This window comes from Panthera leo, chromosome B2, assembly GCF_018350215.1.
Source record: "Panthera leo isolate Ple1 chromosome B2, P.leo_Ple1_pat1.1, whole genome shotgun sequence".
Classification (NCBI taxonomy): Eukaryota; Metazoa; Chordata; class Mammalia; order Carnivora; family Felidae; genus Panthera; species Panthera leo.
This window is the reverse complement of record NC_056683.1, coordinates 124,215,114-124,234,121: the sequence shown is the minus strand read 5'-3', so window position 1 is coordinate 124,234,121 and position 19,008 is coordinate 124,215,114. Positions and strand designations below refer to the sequence as shown.

The 19,008-nt window shown below is 43.5% G+C and overlaps 1 protein-coding gene across 4 annotated transcripts in view; it reads left to right on the top strand.

The window, feature by feature from the left end:
• Positions 1-19,008, top strand: part of NHSL1 (NHS like 1) — a 65,771-nt gene that overhangs the window by 39,101 nt on the left and 7,662 nt on the right. For 2 of the 4 annotated variants that reach the window (XM_042939938.1, XM_042939937.1), the window contains exons 4-7: positions 4,748-4,940; positions 9,051-9,182; positions 15,147-18,341; positions 18,864-18,996. In XM_042939938.1, coding sequence (XP_042795872.1) covers positions 4,748-4,940; positions 9,051-9,182; positions 15,147-18,341; positions 18,864-18,996 — 3,653 coding nt within the window. The remainder of the gene's footprint in view (positions 1-4,747; positions 4,941-9,050; positions 9,183-15,146; positions 18,342-18,863; positions 18,997-19,008) is intronic. The other 2 variants (XM_042939941.1, XM_042939939.1) reach the window with 1 other exon arrangement.

The window sequence follows — 19,008 nt, the reverse complement described above, 5'->3', positions numbered from 1 at the left end:
AAAGGTTTGTTCTTGAAGAAGAGCTACAAATCGAGATTTTATCTTTAGATCGGGCAACCTAGTAACTTACTGCAAATATTGCCAAGTTGTTATTTTAACACTGTTTAACAGCAGAGACTCTGGGGTCAAGTCCGGGTTCTAATCCCAGTTGTCCACTTGTGAACGTCCCCAAAGTAAAATTACTTTGTTCTATTTCCTTATTTGTAAAATGAAGCTAATGCTATAAATATTAAATGAGGTGCCAATTTCTATAAAGTCTATAACCCAGAGCAAGGCATGTAGCAGCCAGTAAATAAATGGTGACCCTTTTTTAGCTAAAATCCTGAAACAGTTCTCTATGAAATTCTGATTTAAAGCTTCCTGGGGGCGCCTGGGTGGCTCAGTCGGTTAGGCGGCCAACTTCGGCTCAGGTCATGATCTCGCGGTCCGTGAGTTCGAGCCCCGCGTCAGGCTCTGTGCTGACAGCTCAGAGCCTGGAGCCTGTTTCAGATTCTGTGTCTCCCTCTCTCTGACCCTCCCCCGTTCATGCTCTGTCTCTCTCTGTCTCAAAAAAAATAAATAAATAAAAACGTTAAAAAAAAAAATTTAAAGCTTCCTGGAACTTACATTCTCATGGGAGGGAAAACAAGGTAAATATCTAAAAGATATGTATACTATTGATATGTACTAAAGAGAAAAAGCAGTGAAGGGAGATATAAAATATTAGGGAGGAGTTGAAATCTGAGGTATGCTCAACAGGTAAGACCTCAACAAGAAGGAGACTCTTGAATAAACACATGAAGAAAAAGATGGTGTGGATGTCTAAGGGAAGAGCATGTCAGGCAACGGGAGCAGCAAGTGCAAAGGCCCTGAGGCAGAAGCGTGCATGGTATGTACAAGAGACTACACGGAAAGGATGGAGTGGCTAGAGTGAAATAAGGGACTGAATAGTAGGAGATGAGGTCAGAGGGAGTGGTGAGCCGTTTGCAGATCATGTAGGGTCTTGTCGGTCATGGTAAGGATGTTGGGGGGTTTGAACAGAGGAGCAACACGATCTGACTTAAATTTTAAAAGGATGCCTCACGCCTCTGTGTTGAGACGTAGACTTGGAGTGGGAGGGTGGGCACAATAGGCAGAAATGTGGAGACCAGGTAAGAGGCTAACATAATCCAGAGGATTACAGTGTCCATCTTAATGGAGTAATCATGATGTGTTCAGCTATTGAGACGCAGGAGGTGGTTTCCTGCGCCCCTGCTGGATTTATAAATCCTAGGAAGGATAGGAGTGCGATCGTTGTGGAAGTCACACCGTCCTGGTTTTTATCTTTCCTTAGTTGTAGCACTGTGTAATAGTCACATTTGCATAGAACTTTATTCTCTGCCATGCTTGGGAAATTGTCTCACAAATGAAGAGAGCACTTTATAATAGATTACCTTTGGAAGTTGTCATACCGGAGCTATCCCTGGCGGTCATCCCACGGCAACCAGGCTAAACTCAAGTACTTTCTCTTTGTGATAGTTATCGATTCTGACGCCATCAGTCAGCTAAAAGAAAAGTAGGTTACTAGGGCTGTTGGGCACCACTGAGACGCACACAGACTGTGGAACGGTGCTTCACCATCTCCCTTGGCAGGTGTCACATGGAAAAGGGGACCCTCCCTGCAGGATGTCACCGTGCTCTTTATTCTTCATCAAGCTGTGGCTTTACTTCTCTGTTAAACTGGTTTCGTTAGGATTTGCTTCCTGTAGGCTTGAAAGCGTGTGCTGTATTTCAAGATTACCTGAAAAGTTATTTCTGTGTGTGTATCAGAAAATTGGAGTAACCTTCTAATTGGCAACGTTGAGATTCAGTCATCGACATGAGACCTTTATGCGAACTGTCATGAAATTCTCATATACAGTTAGTTTTCATTTACTTGTGTGTGTGCCTGGGGGGCAGGGGGAATCTGCATCTTAAGGGTAGAGAATATGTATTGTAAGTCATATGTGACCAGCGTGGTACAAGCGCAAAAAGGCTGGAAATTATTTATCTCGCTGTGGCTTAGCTGCCACTGCTGACTCAAACATTCCCTTGTTTATCTTTCAAGGGTAGGTAGGAGCTGGAACCATTGATAGGTGTTGTAACCATTTAAGCAGAATTGGATCAAATGTGAAGTGGATATGGTGTGATCTAATATCATAATCCGATGTAATTTAATATCATTATCAGGTGTCGGTAACATATGCTCATTATAAATCGAGTATATTTATTTGTCAGTTTAATTACAAACATCTTTTCACAATTTTCCTTAGGTGGAGAAGAAGCTACCATATCATTTTACATTTTTACGTATCAAGAATATAAAGTCAAAAATAGAGATGTTTCATTATGATTTATTTTATATTATCTATTTCCACAACACCTTTATTATTGGTAGTCTTTTTGCAATAAAAGAAAAAAATCATGAACTTGTCAATTCATGATTTTGCTTTCTTTCTTTCTTTTTTTTTTTTACTAAGATTTTTTTTTTTTTTAAGTAACCTCTACACCCAACTTGGTGCTCAAACTCACAACCCACAATCAAGAGTCCTTTGTTCTTCGACTGAGCCAGCTGGGTGCCCCCATGATTTTGCTTTCCTAAAGTCACTTTTATAGGACCATCGCCTTTATTTCCATGATGTTTAACAGCCATAGATATTTTCAGAGATTTTATCTCATTAGGTCTTTTTTTTAATCATTTTTTTTTAACATTTATTCATTTTTGAGAGAGAGAGAGAGAGAGACAGAGTGTGAGCAGGGGAGGAGCAGGGAGAGGGGGTGACACAGAATCTGAAGCAGGATCCAGGCTCTGAGCTGTCAGCACAGAGCCCAACATGGGGCTCGAACTCATGGACCACGAGATCGTGACCTGAGTTGAAGTTGGAGGCTTAACCAACTGAGTCACCCAGGCAGCCCTTATCTCACTAGGTCTTGAGAATGGCTCTTTGTGGGACTCAGGAGGGAAACATATAGCCCCACTTTACAGCAAAGGAAGGGCTCAAGAAGAGCCTAAAAGTCACGAGACTGTCAGGTATGAAGTGAATAGACTCAGGTCTTTGGATTCTTAGTTTAGGCCCTATCCCCCAACACCAAACTATTTTAATTGGCTCTTCTGTAGTCCTTGTGAAATTTGTGCAGGGCTGGTAGTTGTAGAATAAAAACAGATATTTTACAGCAAGATGAATTCAATAGTAATAAACAGTGATTACAGTGTTCTTCTAAGTGGTTGAAATTTCTAACAGATGTATTTCTTCTGTAAATTTCTTACCTGTATGCTTTTAGAAACTTGCATTAAATCCAGCAAGGTATCAATGCCTGCTTTTTAAAGATAGATAAATCCTCACAAACATAATATTGAACGAAAAAAGAAAGTCACAAAAGAGAACGTCACGATTCCCTTTAGGTCACACATAGGCAAACAAAGCTATGGTGGGGTGTTAGAAGTCAGAGAGTAGTTACCCTTGCTTAGGGGTGTGTGGTTTGGGGAGGGGAGTGTTGAGCTGACTTGGGTGCTGGTTACACAGGTATTCCCTTGGGAAGGTTCATTGCCTTTTTATTCTGAAGTAAAACTCTTTTAAATGCCCTATTTTCAGAGGTGGTAGTTAGTTTAAATGCTTTCAACTCGAAGACCAGTTCTTAGACATTTATTGTGTATTATAAACTGCCGTTTCTCAACAAAAGCCAATCACCCTTTTTTGTCCTCGTTGTTGTTTGTGAGCACATTGTGTTTGAGTTCTTGGAACTTCCTTGTCAAAGAGCCAACTGTCGTGCGGCCATGGTACCGTGCATGGTAAAATGCTTCCCCAAACAGCGTTCTTGCTTCCGCTTTTTAAGATGTTATGGGAAGAAAGGTATTGCAGAAGGGCTCCCCAGTTAGGATGTTAATCTGTATTGAAACAGACACTGCCAGAAATGTTTTCATGGAATTCTGATAAGGCTCAGAGCAGAGTTTCAGTCAGCTTCTTAGAATTTAACAATTTCACGCCAATTGTTTTCATATAAATGGTTTCAGAAGAGCACACAATAGCTCTATCGTTCCAGAAATGTTCCTTGAGGTCAGCGCCTGAAGGAAATGAGGTTGAGGCTAGAAATGACTTTGAGCAAACAAAATTTTAATAAAAATGGAAACCGATGGCCACAGCCATGATGCTTCTCCGGGCTTCTAGCATTCAACTAAATCCATAAGCTTTCTGACCGCAGTAAATATAGGAGAAACAGGAAGAACCGAAAAGATATCGAGGGTCAGCAAAACCGTTTGCAGACCTCATGGTTTAGAGACTAAGGCGACGGCGTGAATCATATACATAACGGGTCATGCTCAAGATGATGAGCAGTTTTCTTGCAAACTATCGCTTCTTTCTTAAATGTGGCCGGTTTTGTTTTGTTTTGTTTTGTTTTTTTTGGCTCGCTTTTAATGAGTTGAAAAAATATTTTATTGATTTACTTATTTATTTAACATTTATTCATTTTTGAGAGACAGAGACAGACTGAGTGGAGGAGGGGCAGAGAGAGGGAGACACAGAATCTGAAGCAGGCTCTAGGCTCTGAGCTGTCAGCACAGAGCCCGACGCAGGGCTCGAACTCACAGACCGTGAGATCATGACCTGAGCTAAAGTCGGCCACTCAACCGACTGAGCCACCCAGGCGCCCGTGCCCTAGTTGAAAAAAGGCTTTAAACAAGGAATGTATTTTTAAATGTTTTTGCCAGCTATTTACACACTACAGCATCTACTTACTGTTTTCCCTGCAGTGTTCTATTTCTTCATCAGAAGAGGAAAGACTTATTTCCATCAGGAGACCTAACACGCCAACCTCAAGCGACTTCTCTGACCTTCATACTCAAACGAACTGGACCAAGTCCCTTCCTTTGCCAACGCCAGAAGAGAAGATGCGACAGCAAGCCCAAACAATCCAGGCTGACGTGGTTCCCATTAATATAACTGGTAGGCTTTGCTGTACAGATAGGTTTCTAAACATACTTGGGAAAATGACTTTATATGCTCTTAGCATCTCACTTATACACCAGAGGTAAATAGCTATAGTCTGGCTTCCTGCTCTGTGTTTAAGGAAAGGAATACTAAAATTTATATGTGTGCATGCATATGAAATATCTCTTGCTTGTAAGATTAGAGGGCTGTCACCAAAGGTTGATGTCATGGAATTCATAGAAAATGTGTGTGTCTTTTTTCATTGAATTGCTTCTTTAAAATATTTTGTTTATTTGGGAACATCTTCTAAGTGTGGCCCTGGGTAAGGAAACAATGACGTTTCCCTTCTCAAGGGCTGTTTTATGTAGTATTTATGGAAGTGAAGAGGTAACAGTTTTGTGATATTTTTGAGTGATAGATTTTCTTCCCCTTCTGTCTTCTCAAATTGCTTAAAATAAGAATATCAAGTGAACTAACAGTAAGAATTATGAAAATACTGTTTTAAAGTTAAGAGGATGGTCAAGTCATATTTTGATCCCCATGATTTGAATTCTATAATCTTCAAATTCAAGTTCTTTTGGAACATTATGCTCAGATTTTAATCATCTGTAATATTTAAGGGGACAGATAACAAGGTACGTGAAGCTCAAAGACAGTATTTCATGAACTTAGAGGAACTGTTAAAAGACACCAGAATTTTCCTGCTTTATCAGTTCCGTACCTCATAAAAAAGGTCTGTGGTTTGGGAAGCATACCAAATGTAAAATAGATGTGTTCAGAGTTAACATTGGACAGTGTATTCAAGAGAAACTGGTCGCTAATAATCGTCATTAATAACCAGTCCTTACAAAAGCATGGCCTCTAGGGCCAGAACCTAAAAAATATCAGGTGACCAATAAGGCTGAGTTTTCATAAAAAATTAGGATGGAAACCCATAGCACCCTTGCTGTATTTCTGAAGCTAATGCTGTGGTCTGCTGTTAGAAAGGTTTTTGTATTTTGATAGTTAATGCAGACTTTTTTTAAAAAAAAAAACCTTACAGATGTTTAAAAATTACACTTAAAATAAAAATTACATCTATTTTGAATTCCTGAGAAATTTAGTAAATAAGTGCATGAATTATTTTAAATTCCAGGTACATTCTCCCACATTGATTGTATTTAAGCCTTAAAGGAATAGCGTAGTATTTGATTCCATTTTCTTTGCAAATAACGTTGATCTTCCCAAATGTGATTCTCATGCACCTAGATCATATTTTTTTTAAGGTTATTTTTAGAAGTGGCTGTGTTTCAGAATAAAGTGTGTTTATTGCTTAATGGAATACGTGCACACAAATTTTCTATAAGAAAACGCATTACATTATTTGATTGATTAAATGCAGCAGAAACATAAATTACATTATATATGATTAGATGCCTCCAAAGTAATATTGTAAGATAAGAAGATTGTGCTATGAAATACAGCAGTCCTTAATGGAATTAGGATAAATGCATTATCTTGAGATCAGGAAATTTAAAACAGAGTAACTACAGCCTCGGAAATAATCATTTGCAATGAAATGCATTGTAACAACAGAAGACATTGCCATTTCTTTGCGCTGTAATTCCCTCCTGTTGATGACTAAGTAGATAGGAATTACACAGAGTTTAAAAGGAGGCCTTCAAATGCCACGTAGGAAAGGCAAATGACAAAGAAGTGAGCAAAATGAGTTATGTCAAAACGCAGTTTATTTTTAATTGAGTGAGTAACATTTTCAGAACTATAATAATCAAATCTAGTATCTAGTTGCATGTGTCTTGGTCCGTCTTCTGGATCCATGTGTTCACATACATATACATGCATTACATAAAGATGTTAATTTTTCTACTATTCTGACACAAAGAAGCATTAAATTTAAAATTTTCACTTTTAGCAGTCGAGTTGACCTAGGTTATACCACTTCCTCCTCTTCAAATGATGTGTTTCTGCAGCCCTAGAAGGCTTTTGAGACTAAAATAGAGCTTCCTGTAGGGAATTGTCATGTGTTCATTTATTTGGATGAACATTGACCCTCCGGTTTGATTTTCAGTCAGGATCAGCAGGGGAAAGAAACGTCGATAAATATATTATTTTACGTCCAGAGTGAAGCCGGCCAGGCATAGCAGCAGAACATTAGCACAATGAGCTGCCAGCATGAAAATCAATTTAATCCCCTCAGTCATAGTCCTGTAGGGAATCATCATGTTCTAGGAGTTGAGGAAGGAAAAAAAAAAATGTTTCAAATGAAATGCATACATGTGTAGGTTTCCTATTCGCCATGTGGATTAAAAGCCTTCCACCTGGAAGATAAATAGAGTGGTCCCATGCTTAACAGTTTTGGCACTCTGGCTTTGTACTAATGTCTGCCGTTAGCTAAGTTTATTTCTAAGTAGTAACCATGACTAAGGCTGTTTTTCAATGAAAGGGAGTGAACCAGTGCCTCTCAACAAATATTTACTGAGTAACTACTTTGTGTCAGGCATTGAACTGAGTGACACAGGGGGTGCTAAAGTACAAGAATCATGGTACCTACCCTCAAGAAATGTTTAGTCCACCATCGGGGACAGACATTTGAGGCCATGATGCAAGATGGAGAGTTTGGTGCCTTTAATGGCATATGTCTTAGATGTCCATTCTCATGGTTTGTTTCTTAATTTCCTTGGGATTTGAGTGGTTTATCTCTTGTTTTGGTTTTTAAGGAAGCAAAAGTAGAGACTAAATGCAGCTATCTGTTGATGTTTTGCCTGCTTTTAATACCTTCATACAAGGAAATTGTTTTCCTCTGCGGCAGGGAACTATGGACCATTGAAGTCGTGGCTTGCCCCCTTACAAGCATCATACGTGCTATTGTACTTAGTGATGCGTTTATTACAGTGATGATACCTCCTGGTGTTTCACCATCTTCTCTCAATCATTTCTGGTTTTCTCCATTAGGAACAAAGCTGCAAGCATTTATTTGTGTTTGTTGCTTCGTACATGAAATGTTGTTTCATACATGAAAAGATCTTTTATCCTCTGTTTTGCTTTAAAGAAGTTTCTAATCACAGTTTATTCCTATTTAAATAGAGGGTGCCTTGTTTACAACATACTCACTTTGTGTGTCAATATTGCTAAAAAGAGTGAATGTTTATATACTTCTTTTTGTACAACATAAGCATGATGGGAGTATATCATTTGTGTGTATATGTATTTTTTAAATCTCTTTTTGAGGAGAATAACCATTTAACAGAGACAGTACTACAAAACTTTCTTTAATTAAACTGGGAAATAATTTAAAGCAGACCAATCAGTAACTGATACTTTATTATTTTATGGTTTCCATTGGTGTGCTAATCACACAAGTTCGTACTTTAGAGGACAGAAAACAGTCCTGTGGATATGGCATTCTAGGTTTGATTGCAAAACTACCTGAAATGTCTGAATTAAGATCAATTGTAAAAAGTGATCAAGAAACAGAAAGAAAGCAGTTCAGCTTTAACAACAGCAGTGCTACTGGGTCTCATTGTGGTAAAAGTACTTTATCATTATAAGGCTTTTTATTGGTCATTACAAGTTGTATCTACACCATAACAATTACCGCAGCCTGCCCAAATGGTCAGCCTCCTTGACAGAAAGAGAAAGCTCTGCATCCAAGAATTCTTGATTATTTGTATCCTCACACAGGACAAGACATCATATTGCTCTCTAGAGAGAACAAGTGAATACAATATGCTCATTGCCTTCACCACACCCTACGCTGATGCGAAGGGTGATTTTGGTGACGATAGGGCCTGTGTAAAACACTTCCAAAATGACCCATTTTTGTAAATAACAGAGAATCACTCTTCAAGTCATGTTAACAAATTTGCACTTGTTACCCCAGCTCATGTGCAAGTGAGATCAAGGTGCTTCCTTTGGAAGTAGACCGGAAATGAAAAAATAGCCTTATGACGATAATGTGCTTTCCTTCTTTTTTTGGCCTTCGGCATTCATTCATCATCATATGACTGGCTAACATCATTATTAATAACCTTCTTATCATTTTACAACAAGCTTCTCGAAGAGAGTGCATGGTGTCGGCTTGCTTGAGAATAACATTGCTTTGCTTGTTCTACTACTCTATATTAGGGGAGAATTTCGATCGCCAGGCCAGCCTTCGGCGGTCTCTAATTTACACAGACACTCTGGTAAGACGACCGAAGAAAGTCAAAAGGAGAAAGACTATTACAGGAGTCCCTGACAACATACAGAAGGAGCTAGGTATGGCTCATCAGAACTGTATTCTGTTGCCCCTCGTTACTGCTCAGCATTACTACGCTAACCTCATTGTGGTGCTTACGAGATCAATACATTCTGATAGCCGTTTGGTGCCCCCAGAGGGCCAGCTTCTCTCCTGAGTGCAGCACTGGGTACAAGTCTTAACATCCCCTGCAGATGATTTGTTGAGTTTTGGTGAGACGGTTACAGGAAGAGCTTATGTAAAGACTGTCAACTGGGGTGATAGACATTTACAGTAATGTCAGCATCTCCATGTGCCTTGCACATTGGGTATTTCCACAATGAAATTTACCTTTCGTTTAGGTTTTAAGTTTTCATAAAACCAAAAACTCATTCTGGGACTCCAGATAATGACGATGGACTTCGTTAGTTAATACTGACAACGGTGATGGCCATTTTGTCATCAAAGAGACAGCAAGTGTGAGATAATTAGTAAATTTCAGTACAACAGAAAATACTCATTTATGTTGGATAGTGCCTTCATGGAATGTCCAAGGAAACAGTTTCATAGGTTTTTAATTCAATATTTTTCAACCAGTGATAAAAACAGAAAAGAAAGAACCCCCCCCCCATCTTTTTTGGGGGGGGGGCTAGCGGAGCAGGTTATTTATTTCATAATTCACCTATCCATATTATTTCTGCTTGTATTTATAGATGCTTTGGGTAACCCTCTCACTCTCCTCTTTCTATATTCCCTTCCTCCTTTGGTTTTCAATGGGCTCATCGGGAATGTCTACACAGACAGCAGCGCACGCTGGGCCGGGGCAGGGACTCTGGCGCCAGATGTGTGGATTTGAATCCCAGCTCTGCCGCTGACGCCCGGGGTGGCCTCAAGCTGGTTACTTCACTTGCCCGAGTCTCCTTCCTCATGCAAATAATGTGGTTGTTGATGTTGACAGAACATACCTCATAGGGTTGTCTGAGGGTGTCATGAATTCATACAGGTGAAGCACTTGGTGCCGGTAGGTTCACTATAGGTTAACATAAAAGCTGCTTTTGTAATTACCGTAGGGAACTTAATACTACCTATTTTGAAATTTGCCTCTTTCTCTTCAGCCAACCTGTGGACTTATTTCCTCCTAGTTGCTTTCACCTGATGTTTTTACTTTTATTTGCTTTTGTAGGTTACAGTCTAGATACTCGGGATAATTCTTTTGGAACTTGCCCCGCAGTCTTTGAGTCAAAATGGGTTTATCCTAGCTCTAGTGATCTGTTATACTTTGAGGTAGCATTGCCTGCTTCAGCTTCCGAGTGCTACAGACATTGTTCCTGTGTGTTTTTTCCCAAAACACGTGCTGAAATGCCCTGATTTAGGGACAGAAGGCTCACTCTTCTTTACCTGGCGTTCTCTCTTTTACTGCCACCCAGTTCTCCGATATGTATGCTCTGCCTTCCAGACTGAAGCCACAGTGGGACAAGAATAGCAATTCTTTGCTTTTGCTCTAGGTAGTTCCGGTGACCCAGGTGACATACAAGTGCCCGTCTTATTTCATAACACAGGGTCTTATTGCAAACAAAGGCAAGATTGCATCCACGGGGTTTAAGAAATCTGTCTTCCGTCCGTGCCCCTGCATCTGCTTCCAGATCTGGGCCGGTCCTCCTGGATCTCATTCTTTCAGACTCTTTCTCTTTTTTTCTTCCTTTAGGTGACAGCTAACTTATGTGAGAGACTAGTACATACTCTTATGTTCAGTAGATACTTAATGGGCTAATTTCTTACAGCACTGCAGCAAAGTTTATATTTTAACTGGTCTTTTAGGGGACGTTCCTTAACCTAAAGGAGTGACTTTAAAGACATGCCCTTTGTAAGATAACAAGGTTGATATTTCAGGGTAGTCTACATTTTAAATGGCTGTGCAACCAAAATAGGTAGGTTTTGGATGGCTTTGTGCAAAGAGTATAAGAATAATTTGACTCAGAAAAACATATACATACACACAAGTATTCAGTGTGAATTATCTCTGTGTCTCCCCTGTTTACTCCCCCCTCCCTCTCTCTCTCTCTCTCTCTCTCTCTCTCTCTATGTATATATGTAACATGATTTCTAGAACCTCAGAGATAATGAAATTTATCACTTTTATTACTAAACCAACCAGTATGGAGCCAATAACTCAGTTGCCTCTTTGATCTTAGTGGAATGATCTGATCAGCTAGGTAAATCAGGTCTTCTGTAATTGTATTTTTAAAATCAGTAATCGAGTCCCTGGGGCCCATGCTCCCATCTCTTTTGTATGTGACGTAGAAACACCAGCAATGGTGGAAGAAAGGAAATAGCTCTGCCCACATCATTGCGCTATGGTCTTGGCCGAACAGAGACAGTTGATGTCACTGCACAGTCGACATAACCTGGATCATAGCTGGTGGTCCACTGAGACAGCTGTATTGAAGTGAGAGCTAGTTTAAAAAAAAAAGAAAGAAAAGATAAGAAACAACTGTAGTTTTATAGATAGACTAGTTGAAAGGATTGATAGAGTAAGGGAAAATAACCTTTGAATAGAGTAACATTTGGGGCACCTGGGTGGCTCGGTCGGTTGAGCGTCTGACTTGGGCTCAGGTCATGATCTCACAGTCTGTGAGTTCAAGCCCCGCGTCGGGCTCTGTGCTGACAGCTCAGAGCCTGGAGCCTGCTTCCGATTCTGTGTCTCCCTCTCTCTCTGACCCTCCCCTGTTCACGCTCTGTCTCTCTCTGTCTCAAAAATAAATAAATATTGAATAGAGTAACATTTAGCAGAAAATTTGGATCATGTATTTTCTTCCTTCATTTTATGACTTCTGGTTGATCTTGCCTTTTCTCCCCAATATTCCGTACTTGAAAGGTGTCTGGTTTGAAAGCTTATAGACACTTGGTATTTTCCTTAAAAATTAGTCTTTTTTAGATACGAAGGAGAGGGAAGTATGGCTGAGTCAAACAAATTAGATAAAAAATAGGATATGATTATCTGAAAAGAAAACATTCACTAGGAAAGATACTTCCTGTCCACTAGACATTGCCCAAGTTGCTGGAGATTTGGAGTTTTAAAAATCAAACCAGAGATTCTTCCAGAATTAAAGTTGATTGTGCTACTTTTCACTTCAGAAACCATAAACAGTGGACTCTAGAGACGAGTTGTTTTATTTTATTTTTATTTTTATTTTTATTTTTATTTTTATTTTTATTTTTATTTTTATTTTTATTTTTATTTTTATTTTCGAGATGAGCCAGTTTGTACTTTGAAGTCAAGCTATGAGATTTACTGTCTAAAGTCTTTATGGCCTAGAATTCGTTGCCTTCCATTTAAGTGAATCGGACAAAATTTCTAATTTTTTCTTTACTCTTATTATCTTATATATACATAGAAATGTATTTGAACAACCCATTATGAGTTTTCATCTTTTAGAATCAGATCGGATTATTTTGTTGGTATACAATTATATTTGGCTCCTGAAGAGTTTGAATAGTCCTTGAACAATATGTATTCCCCAAGCAGAAAAAGCTTCATTTAAAGGAATCCCCCTTCTGAATGATTTTTGATAGTTTGTACAAAGAACATTAAGAACATAAGACCAGACATGACTTTTTAAAAATCCATCTATTAAACCTTAAATTAACTAGCTTTGATTACATATGTTTTTTTTTAATTCGACATACCTTGTAGTATTGCGTAATAAGTAGAAGAAAAAATATAATTATTTCTTTATGTTGTAAAATCAGATAAATCCATTCAAGATTTTTAGCAGCACCCGAGAGGTCTATATTTGCAGTCCTCTCTTTTTTTTTTTTAAGTTTATTTATTTATTTTGAGATGGGGGAGGGGCAGAGAGAGAAGGGGGAGAGAGAGAATCCCAAGCAGGCTCCACACTGTCAGTGCACAGCCTGATGCGAGGCTTGAACCCATGAGCCATGGGAGCATGATATGAGCTGAAGCCAGATGCTTAACAAACTGAGCCACCCGGGTGCCCCACACATCTCTTTATTTATAGTCTGTTTTTGTTATTGAATTCTGGTCAAGATAGTGTTCATCTATATCCTATAATATGTGACACTTTTTGTACTATGAAAATATTAGGCAGTCTGTTTTGGGAATAGAACTTTGGTGGTCCCTATGACGGATGATATGTGACTTGTTTTTCACACATGTTTTTTAAAGTCTTTAGAAAAACTTGGTTAATAAGAAAGTTGTACTGGGTTGTAAATGGCGAAGAAACGGTTATATTTCCATTTTCAGAAGCCTAAAATGGTTTCACATTCAGTACTTTGTTTATGGCCCTTAAAGACCATTAAAAATCTACCACTGATCCCGTGCAAAACGGCTTCAATCTTAGAAGAAAAAGCATGAAAATCCATTGTTCAATGGAATAAGGTAACTTGAATATTTGGAAGCAAACTGGTGGAGCCATGCAAGTCGATTTCCCCACCTACTAAAATACCTTTTAAAATAGCAAAACCTTCATCTTTTGTTTTCTTTCCTCAAAGTGGATTTTTCTCCTGCTCCTGCCCTTTGACCCACTTCCTCTCTTTCTAAGGGAGAACGTTGTGTGCATGTGTGTGTGCGCACATGCGCGTGTCTGTCTGTCTTCAGTGAGCGTAACTGGCAGAGAAGTAGGGGGAGGAAACAGATCCTCTTTGCTAAAAGATACCAGTATAAAAATATTCTCCGTCATCACAGTGAAGGAAAAGGCTTTATGCTTTATTCCTCACAGGATGACATCTCCTTTATGGTTCATACAAGAACATCGCTGCCATTTTTGTAATGTCCTTGGTATTTGGATGTCCAGTCAGGGACACGTAGTTAGTTCATGTGGGATAGGGAAGGAGTTCGCGGGAATCCCATCACCACTGGTGTCCTTGCCCAGGTGAACAGTGATGCCAGCAGGCACCCAACTTGCATTGCTCAGCAAAGCCCATGATTGAGAATCTTTCAGTTTTTGAAACAGTGTAGAGAAAACTGGTTTTGCTGTTACTTTTCAAGATTTAATGTGTCCTAGTGGTTAGTTACTATGCATGAATTGGTTTCTCTCTCCCTCTCCTTCTCTCTCTCTCTCTCTCTCTCTCTCTCTCTGCCTCTCCACTTTGGCTAAATTGTTGGTTTCATGTTGGATTTGTGTTTTTAAGATTCTGTTCCTTTCTAGGTATTTTGAAATCTAACTGTTATCTACACTTAAGGTTTTTTCTCATCCATTTCCCTCTCTGTTTGGCCCTCCTTATGCTTCCCCCCTCCCTGCGCCGCCCCTCCCCGCCCCGCCCCACCTTTAAACATACCTGCTCTCATTTGGTTTTAGAGCTCCAAGAAATGAATAACCCTAATTTGAGGAAATGCTCACTGGATGAACATAACAGATTGCCATTGGATTTTGAATGTCACTGACAGACAGATGACAATGGTCTAAGATGGATAATGAAACGTTTGATACACAGATGGGCCTGTAAATCATTTTTCCCTTGGAATTCCTTCTGACATAAAAAATTAATATAATTAACACTGTTTGATACCAATATCCCCTGTAAATGGTATCTCTGTAGCCCTACTGTTGAACCACCGCATTCATTTGTCTTTGGGAAAGATCGTCACAGCTTGACAGGTACTCGGCACGGTCACCTGGTGGGTGACAGGCCACCTTGAAATCTTTACTGAAAGGAGGTTATTTGAAAAGTATCTCTTGCACAGAGTGTTCAGCTTTGATCTTAAAGAGAGTAACTGAGAATTCCATATGTAGCGCTCACCCTATAGGAGGGTTTGAAGTACAAATCGAGAGAAGTACATGACATTCATAAGAAGGGTTTTTATTTTTAGGAGTATCAATAACTGTTTAAACTCTCAGGTGCCTACAGGAGGAAAGAAAAACTAAATCGAATTGAAAAAAAAAATATTTTTAAGTACAGCAGAGTAAAAAGGGGATGAGGGTATCAGTGATGAACTAACATATTTTTATTTTTAGGTAACAAGCCTCTTTCTGCTTTATCTCCAGCATCAGGCACCGGCCAGGATGAGGTTGGTGCTCACTCAGTGTATACCCCAGACCACTACTCCACACTGGGAAGGCTTGACAGCTCTCGGGCTGCTGGGCAGCGCTCAGAAACCAGGGACTCCAGCTGTCAGACTGAGGAAGTGAAAGTTGTACCACCTTCCATGAGAAGAATCAGGGCACAGAAGGGGCAAGGCATCGCCGCCCAGATGAGCCACTTCTCAGGCTCCTCTGGGAACATGTCTGTGCTGAGCGATTCCGCGGGTATCGTGTTCCCTTCCCGCCTCCACAGTGATGCTGGTTTCCACAGCCTTCCACGTTCTGGAGCAAGGGCAAACATCCAGTCCCTCGAGCCACGGCTGGGTCCCCTGGGCCCTGCGGAAGACCTGGATGGCGCGCGCCCCTACCAGAGCGGGAACCCGCAAGTAGATGAAAACCTAGGACACTTAGGAGGTGCCTCGAGGACCGGAACACTTTTGAGGCCCAAGTCCCAGGAGCTGAGGCACTTTGAGAACGTGATTAGCCCAGCGTGCGTGGTTTCTCCTCACGCAACCTATTCCACCAGCATCATCCCAAACGCCACGCTCTCGTCCTCTCCGGAGGTCATTATTATTCACGCTGTTCACAGTCCAGGACAGCTGGACGGTAAAATTACCAGCTCCTGTTCATACCTGAAGGCAAAATCCAGAGAGCACCTCCTGTCCAGGCATGCTAGTAAAGAGGGCCATCAGTCTCACGGTGGTCACTGGACTGAGGGCCACCCCACTGTTCTTTCCCAGGCCCTAGATCCCCATCCCCCCAGTGCAGCCATGCTGTCCTCCCTCTGTGATTCAGCGGTCTCTCTAAATACTCCAGCTGGTCGGGAGAATGGATCCCAAGCCATGACCTACGACTGTAAAAACAGCCTGGGCTTTCCAGCGCACGCCCAGGATGTGGATGGCAAAAGCGAGTCCGGTTTTTCCGAGGGCGGGGGGCACAGCAGCTCGGAGCCCTGGGAATACGGCGCCGCAGGTAACGGGCGGGCATCCCCACTGAAGGCACGTGCGGCAACTCCCGGCTTCTCCACTCCCGGAAGTAACATGAGCAGCTGCAGTTTGGATCAAACGTCGACCAAAGATGATGCCAGGTCCCTGTATTCAGAGGAGCACGATGGCTTCTACGCATCTATGCACCCCGACCCCGGACACGGATCTGGAAACCTGTGCAATAGCAGCGATGGCTTCGGGAACCCCAGGCACAGTGTGGTCAATGTTTTTGATGGGCGAGCTCGGAAGAGCCAAGGGGACCGGCCACGTGACCACGACAAGTCCCTTTCGCGTAACATCTCTTTGAAGAAAGCGAAGAAGCCGCCCCTACCACCCTCCCGGACGGACTCCCTGCGCAGGGTTCCCAAGAAGGGCGTGCAGGCCAACGGACAGGCGCTGAACGAGAGCCTGATCGCCTCGCTCCAGCACTCGCTGCAGCTGAACCTCCCGGGCAAGGCCAGGGGCGGCAGCTCGCCCTCGCAGAGCCCCTGCAGTGACTGTGAAGAGCCCTGGCTGTCCCGCTCCCGCAGCCAGAGCACGGTGAGCGCGGGCAGCAGCATGACCTCGGCCACCGCCCCCAACGTGTACTCCCTGTGCGGGGCCACGCCGTCGCAGAGCGACACGAGCAGCGTCAAGTCCGAGTACGCGGACCCCTGGGGGTACTACATTGACTACACGGGCGCGCAGGAAGACCCCGGGATCCCCGGTGGGGGCTGCCCCGGCGGCAGCGGGGCACCGGCCGGAGACGGGCCAGCCTGCCAGGTCCAGGAGGGCTCCGGGACCGCGATGCCCCAGGTGCCCAGTGGCGCCGTCAAACCAAAGGTCACGTCACCGGAGAAGTCCCACAGAGTCACTTCTCCATCCAGTGGGTATTCCAGCCAGTCGAATACACCCACAGCGCTCACCCCTGTGCCTGTGTTTTTAAAATGCGCGTCACCAGCAAACGGGAAGGGGAAGACCAAGCCCAAGGTGCCAGAGAGGAAGTCCTCCCTGATATCTTCAGTGTCCATCTCCTCGTCGTCCACCTCCCTGTCTTCCAACACTTCCACGGAAGGAAGCGGGACGATGAAGAAGCCGGATTCTGCGCTGGCCTCTCCCCTTGTTGCGGTTCCTCTTCCCCCTCCCCCGCCTTTAGTAGACTCCCCCGAGGGCTCTCTGCCTCAGTCTCCCCTTTTCCCCCCTCCACCACCGGAAGCTCTCACTCCCTTCTGTCCCCTCCCTGGCCAGGGCTTTCCCCCTCCCCCCAGGGCACTTAGCCCCCTTCCTCTGGGTGCCTCGGCTTCCCTGCCGCCTCCCCCTGCCTCGGTACCCTCCTCAGCTCCCCCGCCTGCCCCACCCCTTGACCCCAAATTGATGAAAGATGCCAGGCCTTCTTTCAAAAAATCCGGCCAGCCCGAGTGCTCCTGGGAGGCCGTTAGGCAGCCCGCTAGCAAAGAGGAGGGCAGTAGACCCCCCATGCCCCTGATAACCACGGAAGCACTGCAGATGGTACAGTTGAGGCCCGTGAAAAAGAACTCAGGACCCGAGCAAGCACTGTTATATGAACAAGTATCTCAGGAAACACTAACTCCGGTTGTTCCCCAGTATCATTTAAAGCCATCTGCTTTCCTGAAATCCCGAAATAGCATAAATGAAATGGAGAGTGAAAGCCAGACTGCCTCTGTGACAGGCTCGCCGCCGACTCCTGCCAAGAGCTTGAGTCAGGGTCACCAGGACGGTGCAGCCGAGCGTGGCCTCCTGAGCCGCAGCCCGGGCCGCACCGCGGAGCCGGAGGCCGGGGCCGCCCCGCTCCAGGAGCCCCCCGGCCCGTCCCCCGGCAGGAAGCCACCCCCCATTTCCAAGAAGCCCAAACTGTTCCTTGTGGTGCCACCTCCGCAGAGAGATTTCACAGCGGAGCCCGCGGAGAACGTGAGCGGAGCATCGCCCAGCCCCACGAGGGGAGAGGCAGCCGAGACTTGTAGAGCCGGGGCCGGTCCAGACGAGACCGGTCCTGGCGGCTCGGATCTCGAGGGAGGGGCTGCAGCTCCCGCTTCCCCCGGCAGAGTGAGAGCCAATGTCCCCATGGTGCAGCCCGATGTCTCGCCAGCCGCCAAGCAGGAGGAGCCAGGTGCCGAGAACAGTGCAGACGGTGGAGGCAGCGCGGAGAGCTGCCTGTCTCTACAGGACGGAGGGCGTGAGTCTGCTTTTCTCTCTCCTTCCCCTCCGACCACATGCAGCCCAGGCAGAAGATAGGGCCGGTGCATGTTCAAGGTAAAGCTAGCCGCATGTGGGCTCATTGTGCTGCCTCACACTTAGGTTACCAACTTGGCATTTTATGATATTTAAAAAAGAAAAAAAATCTGGATCTGAGGGTAGGGCTTACTGAACGTCAGAAAATAGAGGGGCAGCGTGGTCCGCAGCAGACAGGGTGTTTATTAAACAGCAATGAGTAATCTCCCTTCTGGAGAGCTGCAAAGAAATGTTGCAACAAAATCGGAGGGAGAGATTCAGTAGGAGCCCCGGACTTCAACAGAAGAGAGTGAGCTTTGTCTGTCTTTTATTTGTGATCCAAATAAAAGATCAAACTGCCGACCCCACTGCCCGTCCCGGGGTTCTCACATTATCGGGAATGGCAGGGAAGCAGATGGGGAAGCCCGGTGAAAAGTGCCAATTCAAGTCACTTGTGCGCGTCCTGTATCGGCTTGCTTCTCTACAGCCGGGGTGCCGGAGCCGGACACAGGGGCTGCTTCCTCGGAGGCCTGCGACTTCCTTAGGGAAGAAGGGAGTGAGGAGGTGATGACCCCCAGCAGACCCCGGACCACAGAAGACCTTTTCGCAGCTATTCACAGGTATCCCGAGCT